At 41.3% G+C, this 13,664-nt stretch overlaps 1 protein-coding gene across 1 annotated transcript; it reads left to right on the forward strand.

Moving 5' to 3' along the window:
• Positions 1 to 667: 667 nt before the first annotated feature.
• On the forward strand, positions 668 to 13,200 carry LOC124146517 (betaine--homocysteine S-methyltransferase 1-like). Its single transcript, XM_046516831.2, has 7 exons — positions 668 to 840; positions 3,466 to 3,656; positions 6,231 to 6,425; positions 7,966 to 8,077; positions 8,164 to 8,342; positions 11,960 to 12,041; positions 12,826 to 13,200. Exons 1-7 carry the CDS (start codon positions 828 to 830, stop codon positions 13,101 to 13,103), a joined length of 1,050 nt encoding a protein of 349 aa, XP_046372787.2. The 5' UTR covers positions 668 to 827; the 3' UTR covers positions 13,104 to 13,200.
• The last annotated feature ends 464 nt before the right edge of the window (positions 13,201 to 13,664 follow it).

The raw sequence follows: 13,664 nt of genomic DNA on the forward strand, positions 1-13,664 counted from the left end.
GGATATTATTGTATTGGTAACTCTCCCACCCACTATCGTCTGAGTGTGTGAGTGACTATGGTTTTACGCCGCTTTCAGCAACATTCCAGCAATATCACGGCGGGTGACACCAGAAATGGGCCTCACACATTGTACCCATATCGGGAATCGAACCCGGGTCTTCGGCGTGACGAGCGAACACTTTAACAACGACCGCCCCTGTAATAAAGAGGATGAAAACTTTGTAAGCGTATGTTTCTGTGTTATATTGTGAGATTTTGTTTCTTTATTGCAGACACAACCGTTTTGGATTCACCCCTGAGAGCTGGTCTATAGTAAGGCGCCATCTGAAAGTAGGTCGCAAATAATGAAAGTGGGTCACCCATATGCAAATCTAGATCGTCAATACACGACACGAATAATATGAGCTTCTCATTTCAGCGCATTTGAGGGAAATGTGTCAATATAAAAAAAAATCTGGAGAAAATAATATTCGTTCATTCAACCATTAATGCTTTATGGAGCTTTTATCTCTGTTATCATTGTTGTGTCAGCTCTGTTTTGATGTTTTATCAGCTCTAGGGTTCATGTTAAAAAAGCATCTGGCTGAATTTCATCAGCTCTTCAACGCGACCCATTTCATCAAGGGCTGACCCCACACACGTCACAGCCAATCAGAGTACCAGGAAACGTCATGCTCGAGGCACGGTGCTCCACACCTATCCCGTACATAATATGATCCAAGTCAGTAGCTGTCGTGTGGCCATAACGGATAAGATTCGATTGGAGGGAACACTGCTGAAAAAACGGAAACCATTGGATTCTTCTGAGGACGAGCGGAAAACACAATGACCAGCAAAAGTAGGTATATTTAGTAGAGTATTGCACGTATATAGCGAGGTGCATGCAGTGTGCTAGCCCACTTAGATACCATGCCGCAGTTTAACATGAATACCTCTCTCAAACACAGTATACTGACTCCGAGCCGACCAGTCCTGTTTATCCCCTTAATGCCGTGCACCAGACAGGGTAACAACAAGTACCATCTGTTAAAGTCTTCTGGTATGACGCGGACGGGGATCGAACCACCGACCTTCAACTCTCCGGACAGACGCTCTACCAATAGACGACATGGGCGGACCTCTGTCACACGAAGAGTAAGATTGTAGTCAACAGTTCATTCGACATAAAAAAACCAGTTCCAATTGCAGGCTGTTTGCTGAACGTGTTTTTCCTATGAATATTGGGTGTATCCCTATGAATATTGGGTGTATTCCTATGAATATTGGGTGCATTCCTATGAATATTGGGTGTATCCCTATAAATATTGGGTGTATTCCTATGAATATTGGGTGTATCCCTATGAGTATTGGGTGTATTCCTATGAATATTGGGTTATGACCCCTTTAACTAATCGTATCGTATTACATCCAGAGCCTAAACATATATATCGCATCATGTTTCAATCGTACAGGCTGATTCATTGTGACAACGTGCTCATGTAAACAGTTTTACTTCGATTATTGAAAGTACCTACGTCAAGGTCAAATGCAGGACTATAAATGACACTCGGCTGGCCTCGACCCCAATTTGGAGAGAGAGAGAGAGAGAGAGAGAGAGAGAGAGAGAGAGAGAGAGAGAGAGAGAGAGAGAGAGAATTTGACATCCCACGCCCATTTCTGGTGTCCCCTGCCGTGATATTGCTGGAATATTGCTAAAAGCGGCGTAAAATCAAACTCACTCACTCACTCACTTATCAATATGCTGATGTGCAACTTTAAATATGAGCTCACTGTGGTCTGATCTGAAATGCTACATATAGGAGCATCGGTAAGGTAATCACAATTCTACGATCAACAAACCGCCTCCGTGGTCTAGTGGTACTTGTTGTTACCCTGTCTGGCGCTCGGCATAAAGGGGCTTAAACAGGACTGGTCGGCTCGGAGTCAGTATACTGTGTCTGAGTGGGGTATTCATGTTAAACTGCGGCACGGTATCTCAGTGTGCTAGCACTATAAATCGGCATCAGTCCGGACTAGTACAAGCAGCCACACACACACACGTGCATGCACATCGCTATATAAGTGCAATAATCGTGGACGCGACGTTAAACCCAATTTCACCGTCTACGATCAATACCATATCGTACAAAGATATGAACAACATTTGGTTGTTGATTAAACATAAACATTCAAGTAAATAGCGGTAAGAATTTCAATAAGCACATGACGGGTTAGTGTTAAGATATACTCAGTACAGAACATAATTTAGTCCACTACATGAGTGTCGTGAAAATAATAATCTTCTATCCCGTAAGAGAAACACAAACTGGCCGAATTGTATATCTTCTGTATATGTGATTTAGATTGTCACAATGATGCACAGTGTCTTACACTCAGTGGTGCAATGGGAAAGTTGTCACATCGTTAAAGAGAATCTGATGGAGATGGAGATGGAGATGGAGATGGAGAAATCTGTGGACAGGTCCTTCTCAAACAAACGATAGCTTCTAACTGTATTGCCATTTGAATGACCGAATCATTGTACTGCATATAAGTAAAGAAAAATGTTTAAAGAATATAGTTCTTTTGATTGTTTGTTTGTTTGTTGTTTAACGGCGCACTCAGCAATATTCCAGCTAAATGACGGCGGTCTGTTTATAATCGAGTCTGGATCAGACAATCCAGTGATAAACATCATGAGCATCGATCCACGCAATTGGGATTCGGTGACATGCATCAACCAAGTACGCGGGCCTGACCACCCGATCTTAGTCGCTTCTTACGACAAGCACAGTCACCTTTTACGGTAAGAATGGGTTCCTGAAGACCTATTCTAACCCGAATCTTCACGGGTCTGTTCCCTTTGAAACACAGTGGCAGTGGCAGTTATCATGTCCCGGCCCAAACATTTCTATTGTTGTTGACTCAGCTAAGTTGATAAATGCTTAGCTCCGAGCTTATGATGAAACACAGGGACGTCTGTCCACCAGCAGAAACATCGACCCAGTCCAAGTAAATATATAATTCGGCAACGCCAGAGAATAACCAGTCTCGACTATCCGCCGCTTCCAATGGTCGTAAAAGACAAAATAGCTATGAAATTGACGAATCTAGGCACATCACCCCTACGATAACGCACAGGGCCCATGTTATTACAAAATTTCCTTTAAATACTCTTGCGTAAATACTTTATGCCCTCACTCGCCCTTAACAACTTTACCGGGTATATTTAGTGTCATGTATACTGTTATTGAGCAGAGTTTTATTTTGGCGCTTCATTCATGAAGTGGGAAATCGGTTCCAATGGAAGAGTGGTCGTTAAATCATCATGAAAATAGCTGGTCCGAATAGGTTTTAAACAGGGAAAGATTAATTTTATTAAAAGATAGACAGATTCATCGCGTGGACTTGTGTATGAGTATCACTTAGAAACGCATACCATCACAGACACAATACATCTAACCCTACATCTTCTGTTTCAAAGGTCTGCTTCAGCGTCTACAAGACAAAGAGGACGTTGTTGTGGCGGAGGGATATCTGTTTGAGTTTGAGAGAAGAGGCTTGCTGAAAGCGGGAGCATTTGTACCGGAAGTCGTCATTGAAAGACCGGATCTGGTGAAAAGTCTTCATGAGGAGTTTGTCAATGCCGGAAGTGACGTCTGTTTGGCATTTACGGTAATATAGGATAAAACATGTTTAAGAAATATAATTCCCTAAGAATCTAAGTTGTCAAGTTCACTATGACCGGATTTGCAGAAATTTCCAGGCATGAACTTCGAGGTTGATACCCAATTTTTACCATGTCGCGTGTTAAAAGCATTTCTCTTGATTTTCATAACATTTCTCAATGGTTTCAAAATGTATAAAATTCAAATATCAGTATTTCTTTGGGAAGATAAACATTTGTAAATTAGTAAATTTTCAAATGTTTACATGCCTTAGTATCATGTATCATCTTCGGTATAAAGGATAAGTACTTGACTAGTTTGAATATATGCCCATATTACCCGTACTAAAAGATTGAAAAAGTGGTTTTCAATTTGTTTTATTTTCAAATATGCTGGTACATTTGCCATCAATGTTCCTTTTATCTCATTCACTACGTGGGGGCACGGGTGGCCAAGTCTTCTAAGGCGCCGCGATTCGCTGTGCAGAGTTGCATCCCTTGGGCACGTCAGGAACCTATGATTGTGGGTTCGAATCACGGTTCGCCCCGAATATGTTGCTAGGTTTGTCAGCACCATACCCGTGCTCGTTGGTTTCACAAAAGTGGTTAACGTCTGAGACCTGCATCACTTCGGGCTTTCCTCTGACATTAAGCTGACACGCCGTGATATAACTGGAAAACTGTTAAAAGCGGCGTTAAACCCAACTCGCTCACTCAATCATTAACCACGTATAGCCCAGTTTTTGGTTAAACACTTCAGTACAAGCTCACAGTAAATCATTTCCCTTCATCGGGTAGTGCTTCAGACAATAGGGGATGGGAGAGTTAGAGATATACCATTACATTAATATCCTGTACAGATCTATCCTTCCCCGTCCACCATTGATTATTGGAAAATATATTTTATGAAAAAAGAGATCCAACATAAGTATATAACCCACATACCAATACACGTACACATATGCCTAGACACACGTTATAGTAAACTAGTAAAGTACTGTGCTGGCCTTAACACCATTGTTGAAATCAAGCCTCAGCTTTCGTCTAATACGCATACATGTTGATTCGTTTAAAGTGCAAACATTTATGGGGTTTTTTCAATGCTTAGAAATGTACATACAGATTTTGGTATGTAACTGGGGAATTCACCAATAAATGAAAAAAAAACAACATTTTGCAAGATATATGCAAAACACGCCCATCTATACCGAATGCTCACTGGTGTTCCTCGACTAAATGTGAGCTACACTTAATCATATTTAAGTTAGTAACGCATACTTAACTAGTCAAAACATGTTACATGTGATGGTTTGTGCAGGTTAGTTAATATACCTCAGACAAAAGAATTAGAGACAGGCTGTATGTGGTGTTCCGTGTGAACTGCCATGCTCCGCCATGCGTTGTACTTTATTTTGCATAACTTAACATTAATTGTCATTTTTTGAAAATTCGAAATGAAGCCCGCTGTTAACTCCAGATGTTACGACGTCATTAAAATGTGAATGCTTAAAATTGAGATTGTCATTTATGAAGCATCGGCAAATTGTGTGAATGACGGGTACTTCCGGTAGGGCAGGACATGCGTACCCTCTTCGCGAACACCTGGTGTCATCACTGATTTTCAGTTATCCATTCATATAGTCTGAATTTGTCATTTATGTAGCATCAGCAAATTGTGTGAATGACGGGTACTTCCGGTAGGGCAGGACATGCTTCCCCTCTTCGCGAACACCTGGTGTCATCACTGAGTTTGTCATTTATGAAGCATCGGCAAATTGTGTGAATGACGGCTTAATCTTTTTGGCGAAAACCTCGTGCAATCTCTGATTTTCAGTTATCCATTCATATAGTTTGCACCATTTTTGTCTTCTGCACCCGTTTTCGGCGGATAATCGAGACTGGTTTTTCTCTGGCGTTGACGTTTTATATTTCTGGCAGTATTAGCATTGTAATGGTACAGAGATTATGATACAGGAACTGTGGGGATTACTTCCGTGGCTTCATCATATGATTTTACGTGTGCGTATTCGCTGCTCCAAGTCTACTACTCTATTTAGATTTTATTACCCAAATAATCTGCATGGTTGACCAGAACTAACGGTTATGGTAAGGGATTATGTGTAACTTTGGGGTAGCGCTTACTTCGAAGGTATTTTGGTCATTATCCCAGTTGCGTAGATCGAAGCTCATGATGTCAATCACTGGATTGTTCAGATTCGATTATTTACAGACCGTCGTCATAGAGGAGAATAATGCTGAGTGCGGCGTTAAACAACAAACAAACAAACAAACATTATCAGAGATGTCTAAATGTGGGCGAAACCCACAATCAAGGGTATGATGAACAAACCAAATAGCATAACAGGGGCGAGTTCAACTAATGAGTGTAGGGGTTGGTCGTTGCTCATTCTGTCAACCACTGGTTTGCAAAAACCGGACCTGATTGTTTTCAGATCACCATGACATAGGAGACATTTTCGGGACATCGACAATTTATTTATTTATTCTTCTTCAAGGTTATAATTACTTGTAAATACCAGAATAAATTATTTTTTCAAGATACAGTCTTTTTCCTTTCACAGTACTACGGTCACAGAGAGAAACTCAGAGTTATCGGCCGTGAAGGTGACCTTGAGAAGTTGAACAGAGATGCGTTGAGGATCGCGAGGCAGGTGGCAGACGACACCGGGACACTGATGGCGGGAGATCTCTGCAACACGACGGTGTACAGGAAGAATAACAAGGAAGCGATTGAGACGACGGAAGCCATGTTTAAAGTGAGTGCGAGACGACGGAAGACATGTTTAAAGTGAGTGCGAGACGAAGGAAGCTATGTTTAAAGTGAGTGCGAGACGACGGAAGACATGTTTAAAGTGAGGGCGAGACGAAGGAAGCCATGTTTAAACTGAGTGCGAGACGACGGAAGCCATGTTTAAAGTGAGTGCGAGACGACGGAAGCCATGTTTAAAGTGAGTGCGAGACAACGGAAGCCATGTTTAAAGTGAGTGCGAGACGACGGAAGCTATGTTTATTGTGAGTGTGTGGACATTCTGATTGCGAAAGGGCGTTACTAACTAAGATCTGTCTAACTAATACAGTGCAATACACTGTCAGTTAGTTCGTTGATAGCTCTCTTCCCTTGTATCCCAATCCTGGTGTTCCAGCCGTCATATTGCTGGACTTACTGGAAGGTGAGGAGGTGAAATGGGGTTTAACGTCGCATGCATGCATGCAAGTGTGTGTGTGTGGGTGTGTGTGTGTGTGTGTGTGTGTGTGTGTGTGTGTGAGAGAGAGAGAGAGAGAGAGAGAGAGAGAGAGAGACGACGGCAGCCATGTTTAAAGATATATTCTTGTGTTTAGATAAACGTATTTGTCAATATCAGTTGATATTGTTTGCTTGCTGTTTAACGCCTCACTAAACAACATTCCAGCTACTTTCCAGCTTCTCGCTGACTTGGTTGATGCATGTCATCGTATCCCAATTGCGTGGATCGATGATCATGATTTCAAGCACTGGATTGTCTGGTCGAGACGCCATTATTTACAGGCCGCTGTCAAAAAGCTGAATAGTGCGGCGTTAAACAACAAACAAACAAACAAACAAACTATCTAACACAGAAATACAACTTAGAACATTTGGATTGCTTATTCAACTGTAAAGACCTTAATTTCTTCGAGGAATGTCAAAGTGAGAATGACATTATCCCATCTTAGACTGAACGTGATGACGTTCGAAAACTTCCCACAGAAACTAAGCATGTCATACATGTATTTAAGACTGAACAACCATCTGCTTATATTTTGTTTGTTTGTTGTTTAATGCCGCACTCAGCAATATTCAAGCTATGTGACGGCGGTCTGTAAATAATCCGGTGTGGACCAGACAATCCAGTGATTAACTTCATGAGCATCGATCCTCGCAATTGGGATAAGATTACATGCATCAACCAAGTCAGCGAGCCTGACCACCAGACCCCGTTAGTCGCCTCTTACACAAGCATAGTCGCATGGGTTGCTGAAGACCTATTCTACCCCGGATCTTCACGGGTAATCTGCTTATATAGATGCTAAAAGTCTTAGGAGAGTTCCTTGCCAAAGGGACATCCGAATCACGCTATAAATTGTGAAAATCTTGTGAGAATATTACTAAATAAATATATTTCATCGATTCCCGACATCGGTACAATGTGTGAAGCCCATTTCTGGTGTCCCCCGCCGTGATATTGCTGGAATGTTGATAAATCCGACGTAAGACCATACCCGCCAACTCACTGGTGTATTTCAGGAAATGACACAATAATGCCTTTTTATCTTCAGGAACAAATAGAGTGGGCGGTGGAGGAAGGAGCTGACTACATTGTTGGAGAGAGTTTCAGTGAACTAGGGGAGGCCATGCTTGCCCTTGAGTGCATCAACAAATATGGAAATGGTGAGATTTATTCTAAAATGAATAAGTATTATTTCAAAATGGCATGACGTCTAAAGATACAGCAACACACTGACGTGTCTTTCCAGGACTTCCGGCAGTCATTAGCTTTATTTCCCATGCCGTGGACAAAACGTCAGACGGTTTGGCGTTCGGCGTCGCCTGCCGCAGGCTCGAAGAAGCAGGAGCGGCTGCAGTTGGGCTGAACTGTGGGCGTGGTCCCAAGACGATGCTGCCTCTCATTAGGGAGATCAGACAGGCCTGCAAGGTAGGAAACATTCCATGAGAGATAGTAATTCACGGTCAGATAATTGGTTATTCCACGTGGCGGACACATTAATCCAAAACAAATGCAGACTATTCTGAAACACATTTATATTTCCAGGGTCCATACACTAAATCGCCTGTAAGTACGATTGCGGACAATAATTTGTTGTCATGTGAAAAACATGGATCTTTACATGTGTTCAACCAAAAGGGTCAATACGATAAGCGACATGACCTCATCTTACATTCTTATATGGATTTTACACCTCTTTCGTTACCTATTGAGGTAACTTGATGACTTGATGATTACACTGATGATAGTTACAGATATTTAACTAATGATATTTTTTTTATAACGGAACAAGTATCAGATGGTTTGGACAACCTAGGTTCCCCTCTGACCAGCAATCTAACAAATTTGGCAAAATATATAATATTTTTCGATTATTGAATTTGCTTTTTATAAGCTGTCGATGTGATACTGACAAGGAAAAAGACAATTATACATCAGTTGGGCTTAATGGATGCAGTGTAATTGATTATGTCATAGGATCATGTTGGTGATTTGAGTATGTTTTGTCTTTAAATATCATTTAGAGAAGTGAATCAGAACATCACCCTATAGCATTTTATCTGTCTACGAATATTGATTAATCAGAGTGAGTGAGTGAGTGAGTACGGTTTTACGCCGCTTTTAGCAATATTCCAGCAATATCACGGCGGGGGACACCAGAAATGGACTTCACACATTGTACCCATGTCGGGAATCGAACTCGGATCTTCGCCGTGACGAGCGAACGCTGTAACCACTAGGCTACCCGACCGCCCCTGATTAATAAGAGAGAGGTCAGTCCAGGTGACCATATGGTTAGTATTAAGTGAGATGAGGTGAGTTGAAATGGGGTTTAACGTCGCGTCCAAGATTATTGCACTTATATAGCGACTAGTATTAAGTATACATGGAATGAGGTCTTAAGAGGCGACTAACGGTATCGGGTGGTCAGGTTCGCTGTCTTGGTTGATGCATGTCATCGATCCCAATTGGGTGGATCAATGCTCATGATGTTAATCACTGGATTGTCGGGTCCAGACTAGGCTATTAACAGACCGCCGTCATATAGCTGGAATATTGGTGAGCGCGGGGTTAAACAACAACAAGCAACAAACAAACAAACAAACACGGAATGGGGTGAGAGGTCTATATTCACTGAAGTGTTAGCAGTGTAATGACAATTTGAGCACGCGGTACATACATTGATTACGGAATTAAACTAATCGCATGTATGTTAATGTGATCAGCTTATTGAAGGAAACGTTCTGTAAGACCATTTTCCAAGGATTTGTTTGATGCTAAAAGTGAATGTTTTAAACAACAGAGATGTCATTATTTCGTAAATATATTCACAAAGTATCTCTTCAGTACTGTCTTGCTACAAGAAATAAGTATAAAGCTGTCTGTAGGAATAGTAAAGTTACTTTTGAAATTTAACGTCAATCTAAAATGATAGATTCATTGACAGATTTCAAAACGTTTTGGCACAAAGTTCAAGCTTTATCAGGTACTAAGTATAAAAAACAATATAATTTCAGAGACTTGGTACTATTATTTTAATGACCTGTACAGTATTGCAGAACCAAACATATCGACTTCTTTTGAAGAGTACAAAAATACTCTGTACTAATGTGTACTAAGGGATGAATATACTTATCCTAATTGGGTTCTGTTACTGATGATATATATATTATGATTCTTAATGGCAGACTAAAGTTTTGGTCAGGTGCAATAGGAAACACATATAAAGAACAGACGGGATCTAGAGCTGGATATTCCACATTGGACAATGTTTTCATTTTACGAGCTTCAATTAGACTCTCTAAAAGGGAGGTAACGTATGTGCATGTTTTGTCGATTTCGCAAAGGCATCATCTTCCCGAGGCAAGAGAGTTAACTGACTTTAAAAGTCCAGTTTCCACCCTTGCCGAACTAGGCTGGATATTATGGAGTTACATTTTGGTTGGACTAACGAGTCTATGCATAGTCTATGCACGAGTCTATGCAAAGGCATTTGATTCCGTTCAAAGAAAATATATTGGCCGAAAAGAACTTTTTATACTCGAAGAATATCTAATATCTGTTACAATCAAAACGATTCGAGTCATTTCAGAGCAGGTTTAGTTCATTTAAAGGCATGTTTCAAAAGTAGAACAATATTTGCACATCTTGGCACCTTAATGTTGTAGGAAATGAATGCAATTTTATAATTGTGTGTAAACTCCATCTTCAATTAAGAAACAAATGTATTCCAAAGAAGTTGACATCTTATCCAAATATCAATTTGTTTTGCATACCCATGTCAACCTCAAATGTTATATACTCTGCATACAAGGAAACGCAAAAGTAGTAATATCGTAAATATCTGACAGAGTGTTGCCAATATCCATACGAAATGAATACCAAAAATAAATTCGTCATTTCTGCATGGATTGGTATTGATTTGTGTGAAATGAGGTACTGCAGAAAATTTGGAGAAAAGATGGAAAAATCGCAAAAAACACAACCACGTGAGAGCCTGCCGCCGAAACACACAAACATCACATGCACGTGCAACATCAGTTGTTGGGCTTTAAAAACGTTGGGTTTTCATTTGCATGCCATCACAATCTTACAATAAGTGAACAGCGAAAACATGCAACGACTGACGGAACAACGGCCATCGGCTGACTGCATACAGGCGAATCATCTTCGGCCGTAGCCAGGTTTTTCCACGTAGCACCAAGCACCATTACAAGACTGATGAACCGTTATCAAACACGCGGAACAACAAGTGATCATGACCTCCCCAGGTCCGGTCGACAACGTTTCACTACAAGAGCACAGGACAGATTCATACGGCTAGGTCACTTACGTGAAAGAACAACCACGGCCCCCAACTACGGCAATACAGGATTGCGATGTGTGCCAATTTTGAACAATCAATTACAATCTGTTGATTATTTATCTGATAATATACATCTGAAATCACTTTCGCGTTTTATTTTTTGCAGAGTATATATTGGGCCTATCTAGGGCCTATGGCTTCTCAGTTTGCCATTGATAACCAATTTGAATGTAAAATTGGTATTAGCAATGATAATTCTGGCACATTGCCAAACTGAAATTGAAGCTCTCGAGCATATTTGATTCTCTTGTATTATGGCTGCCAAATTGTTGCCACGCTTCCAAAATTGGTACAACCATAGACTGAACTGTTAAATAGATCTGAAACAAGTAACCGACCTACTTGGAGACCCCAACCAAAATTGGGGCGGTTGGGTAGCCTGGTTGTTAAAGCGTTCGCTCGTCACAACGAAGACCCGGGTTCGATTGCCGACATGGGTATAATGTGTGAAGTCTATTTCTGGTGTCCGCCTCCGTACTATTGCTGGGATATTGCTAAAAGCGGCGTAAAACCATACTCACTCACTCCCAACCCAAATTCCTTATTCAATTATCGTCTTGTGGTAATCAAAGAATATACACTACTCAGAAGAAGTTAAAGAACATCGGTTCATTCATATCACTATGGATAATCTGTTATGCCATGATTTGAATATGCAGACATGTGTTTTTGTTTCTAGGGCCCTGTTATGGCGCTGCCAGTACCATACCGGACGTGTACAGAACAACCCACGTTCCAGTCTCTCAAAGATCCAGCCACGGGTAGGTGCTATGTCTTTGTTTCTGTCCGTCCAGTGATTAAGCTGGAATGTGTACAAGTATGTACTGGCTGGAACATCAGCTACTGCACAATCTAAATATCTGTATAATCGGGGCGAACCGGGTTTCGAACCCACAATCATAGGTTTCTGGCGTGCCCAAGGGACGCAACTCTGCACAGCGAATCGCGGCGCCTTAGACGACTAGGCCACCCGTGACCCCGGTTCTCTTCAGGTCACTGACAGTTGTTTACAACTTGGAACACGCGATGTTAATGTTTGACGATTTCAACAGGGTTTTTTGTTTGATCGTTGATGGTCTCGTTTCATTAAGTCTCTGAATGTGCGTACAGCTGGGTTTTTTGTTTATTCAAAACGCCAGACCTTCTTGCCCTTTCGTTTCATTCGTTATCTGCACTTTGATGAAATCATCTTTTTTAACGTCGGACCCTAGCAAGCTTTGAAAAGTATTAGCCATTGAAAATTATGTCAAACTTGTTAACTCATATATGATTCAATGTAGTTTGTCTTACAGACCCTGATACATATATATATAAAATACATCCCATGCAAGTCTATAATGTTTGGCAAGTCTAGATTACTGCAGTAACAGGAAGAGAGTCACTGGGCTCCCTTTTATTATATTTTTATTAAGATAACTGAACAACTGTTTTTTCTGTACGATATGTTCATTTTAGAGACTAGATTTGAGTCTAGATTCAATGTGTGTGTTGGATGTATGATGTCGTTTCCGGTTTTTATTCATCCATTCATTCATTCTCTTAAAGGGAAGAGGGCTTTTCCGGTTGACCTTCCTGCGCATGCCTGTGGACGAAGTGAAATTGCCGACTTTGCCCGAGAAGCCAAATCCCTAGGCGTGCAGTATGTGGGACTATGTTGTGGCAGCGCTTCTCACTACATCCGGGTGGTGGCGGAGGAATATGGGCGTCGACCCCAAGCAAGTAGATACTCCCCCGACATGGCCCAGCACTTTATTTTTGGGAAGAACAAAAGTAGCGAGGATCCTTACCAGCAGGAGCTCAGAAAGAAAGTTACAGGCAGTTAGTTTTTACCGTCATGTACTTTAGAGATGTCGCTTTGACGCTTTTATTTAACTATGGATGTATATCTTTATTGATTGTCATTACACAAATAAAATCCCTTTCATCAAGTATTACCTGTTTCAGATTTTGAAGAACCTTTTTGAGTGAGTGAGTTTGGTTTAACGCCGCTTTTAACAGTATTCCAGTCATATCACGGCGTGTCAGCTTAATGTGGGAGGAAAGCCCGAAGTGATGCAGGTCTCAGACGTTTACCACTTCGGTGAAACCCACGAGCCCGGGTATGGTGCTGACAAACCTAGAAACATGATCGGGGCGAACCGTGATTCGAACCCACAATCATAGGTTTCTGGCGTGCCCAAGGGACGTAACTCTGCACAGCGAATCGCGGCCCCTTAGACGACCGGACCACCCGTGCCCCTAGAACCTTCTTGAACCAGTATCGGTTGTTGGGGGAACTATTTTAACCCGGTTTTGTCTCCCCACGCGGGTTCAATCAAGCAAGAAATCAAAGATACTATATGATACGTATGAGTGAAATAATTTTAAACGCTTCGTTAATTCCC

This window comes from Haliotis rufescens, unplaced genomic scaffold, assembly GCF_023055435.1.
Source record: "Haliotis rufescens isolate VD_foot unplaced genomic scaffold, xgHalRufe1.0.p SCAF_23, whole genome shotgun sequence".
NCBI classification, from domain to species: domain Eukaryota; kingdom Metazoa; phylum Mollusca; class Gastropoda; order Lepetellida; family Haliotidae; genus Haliotis; species Haliotis rufescens.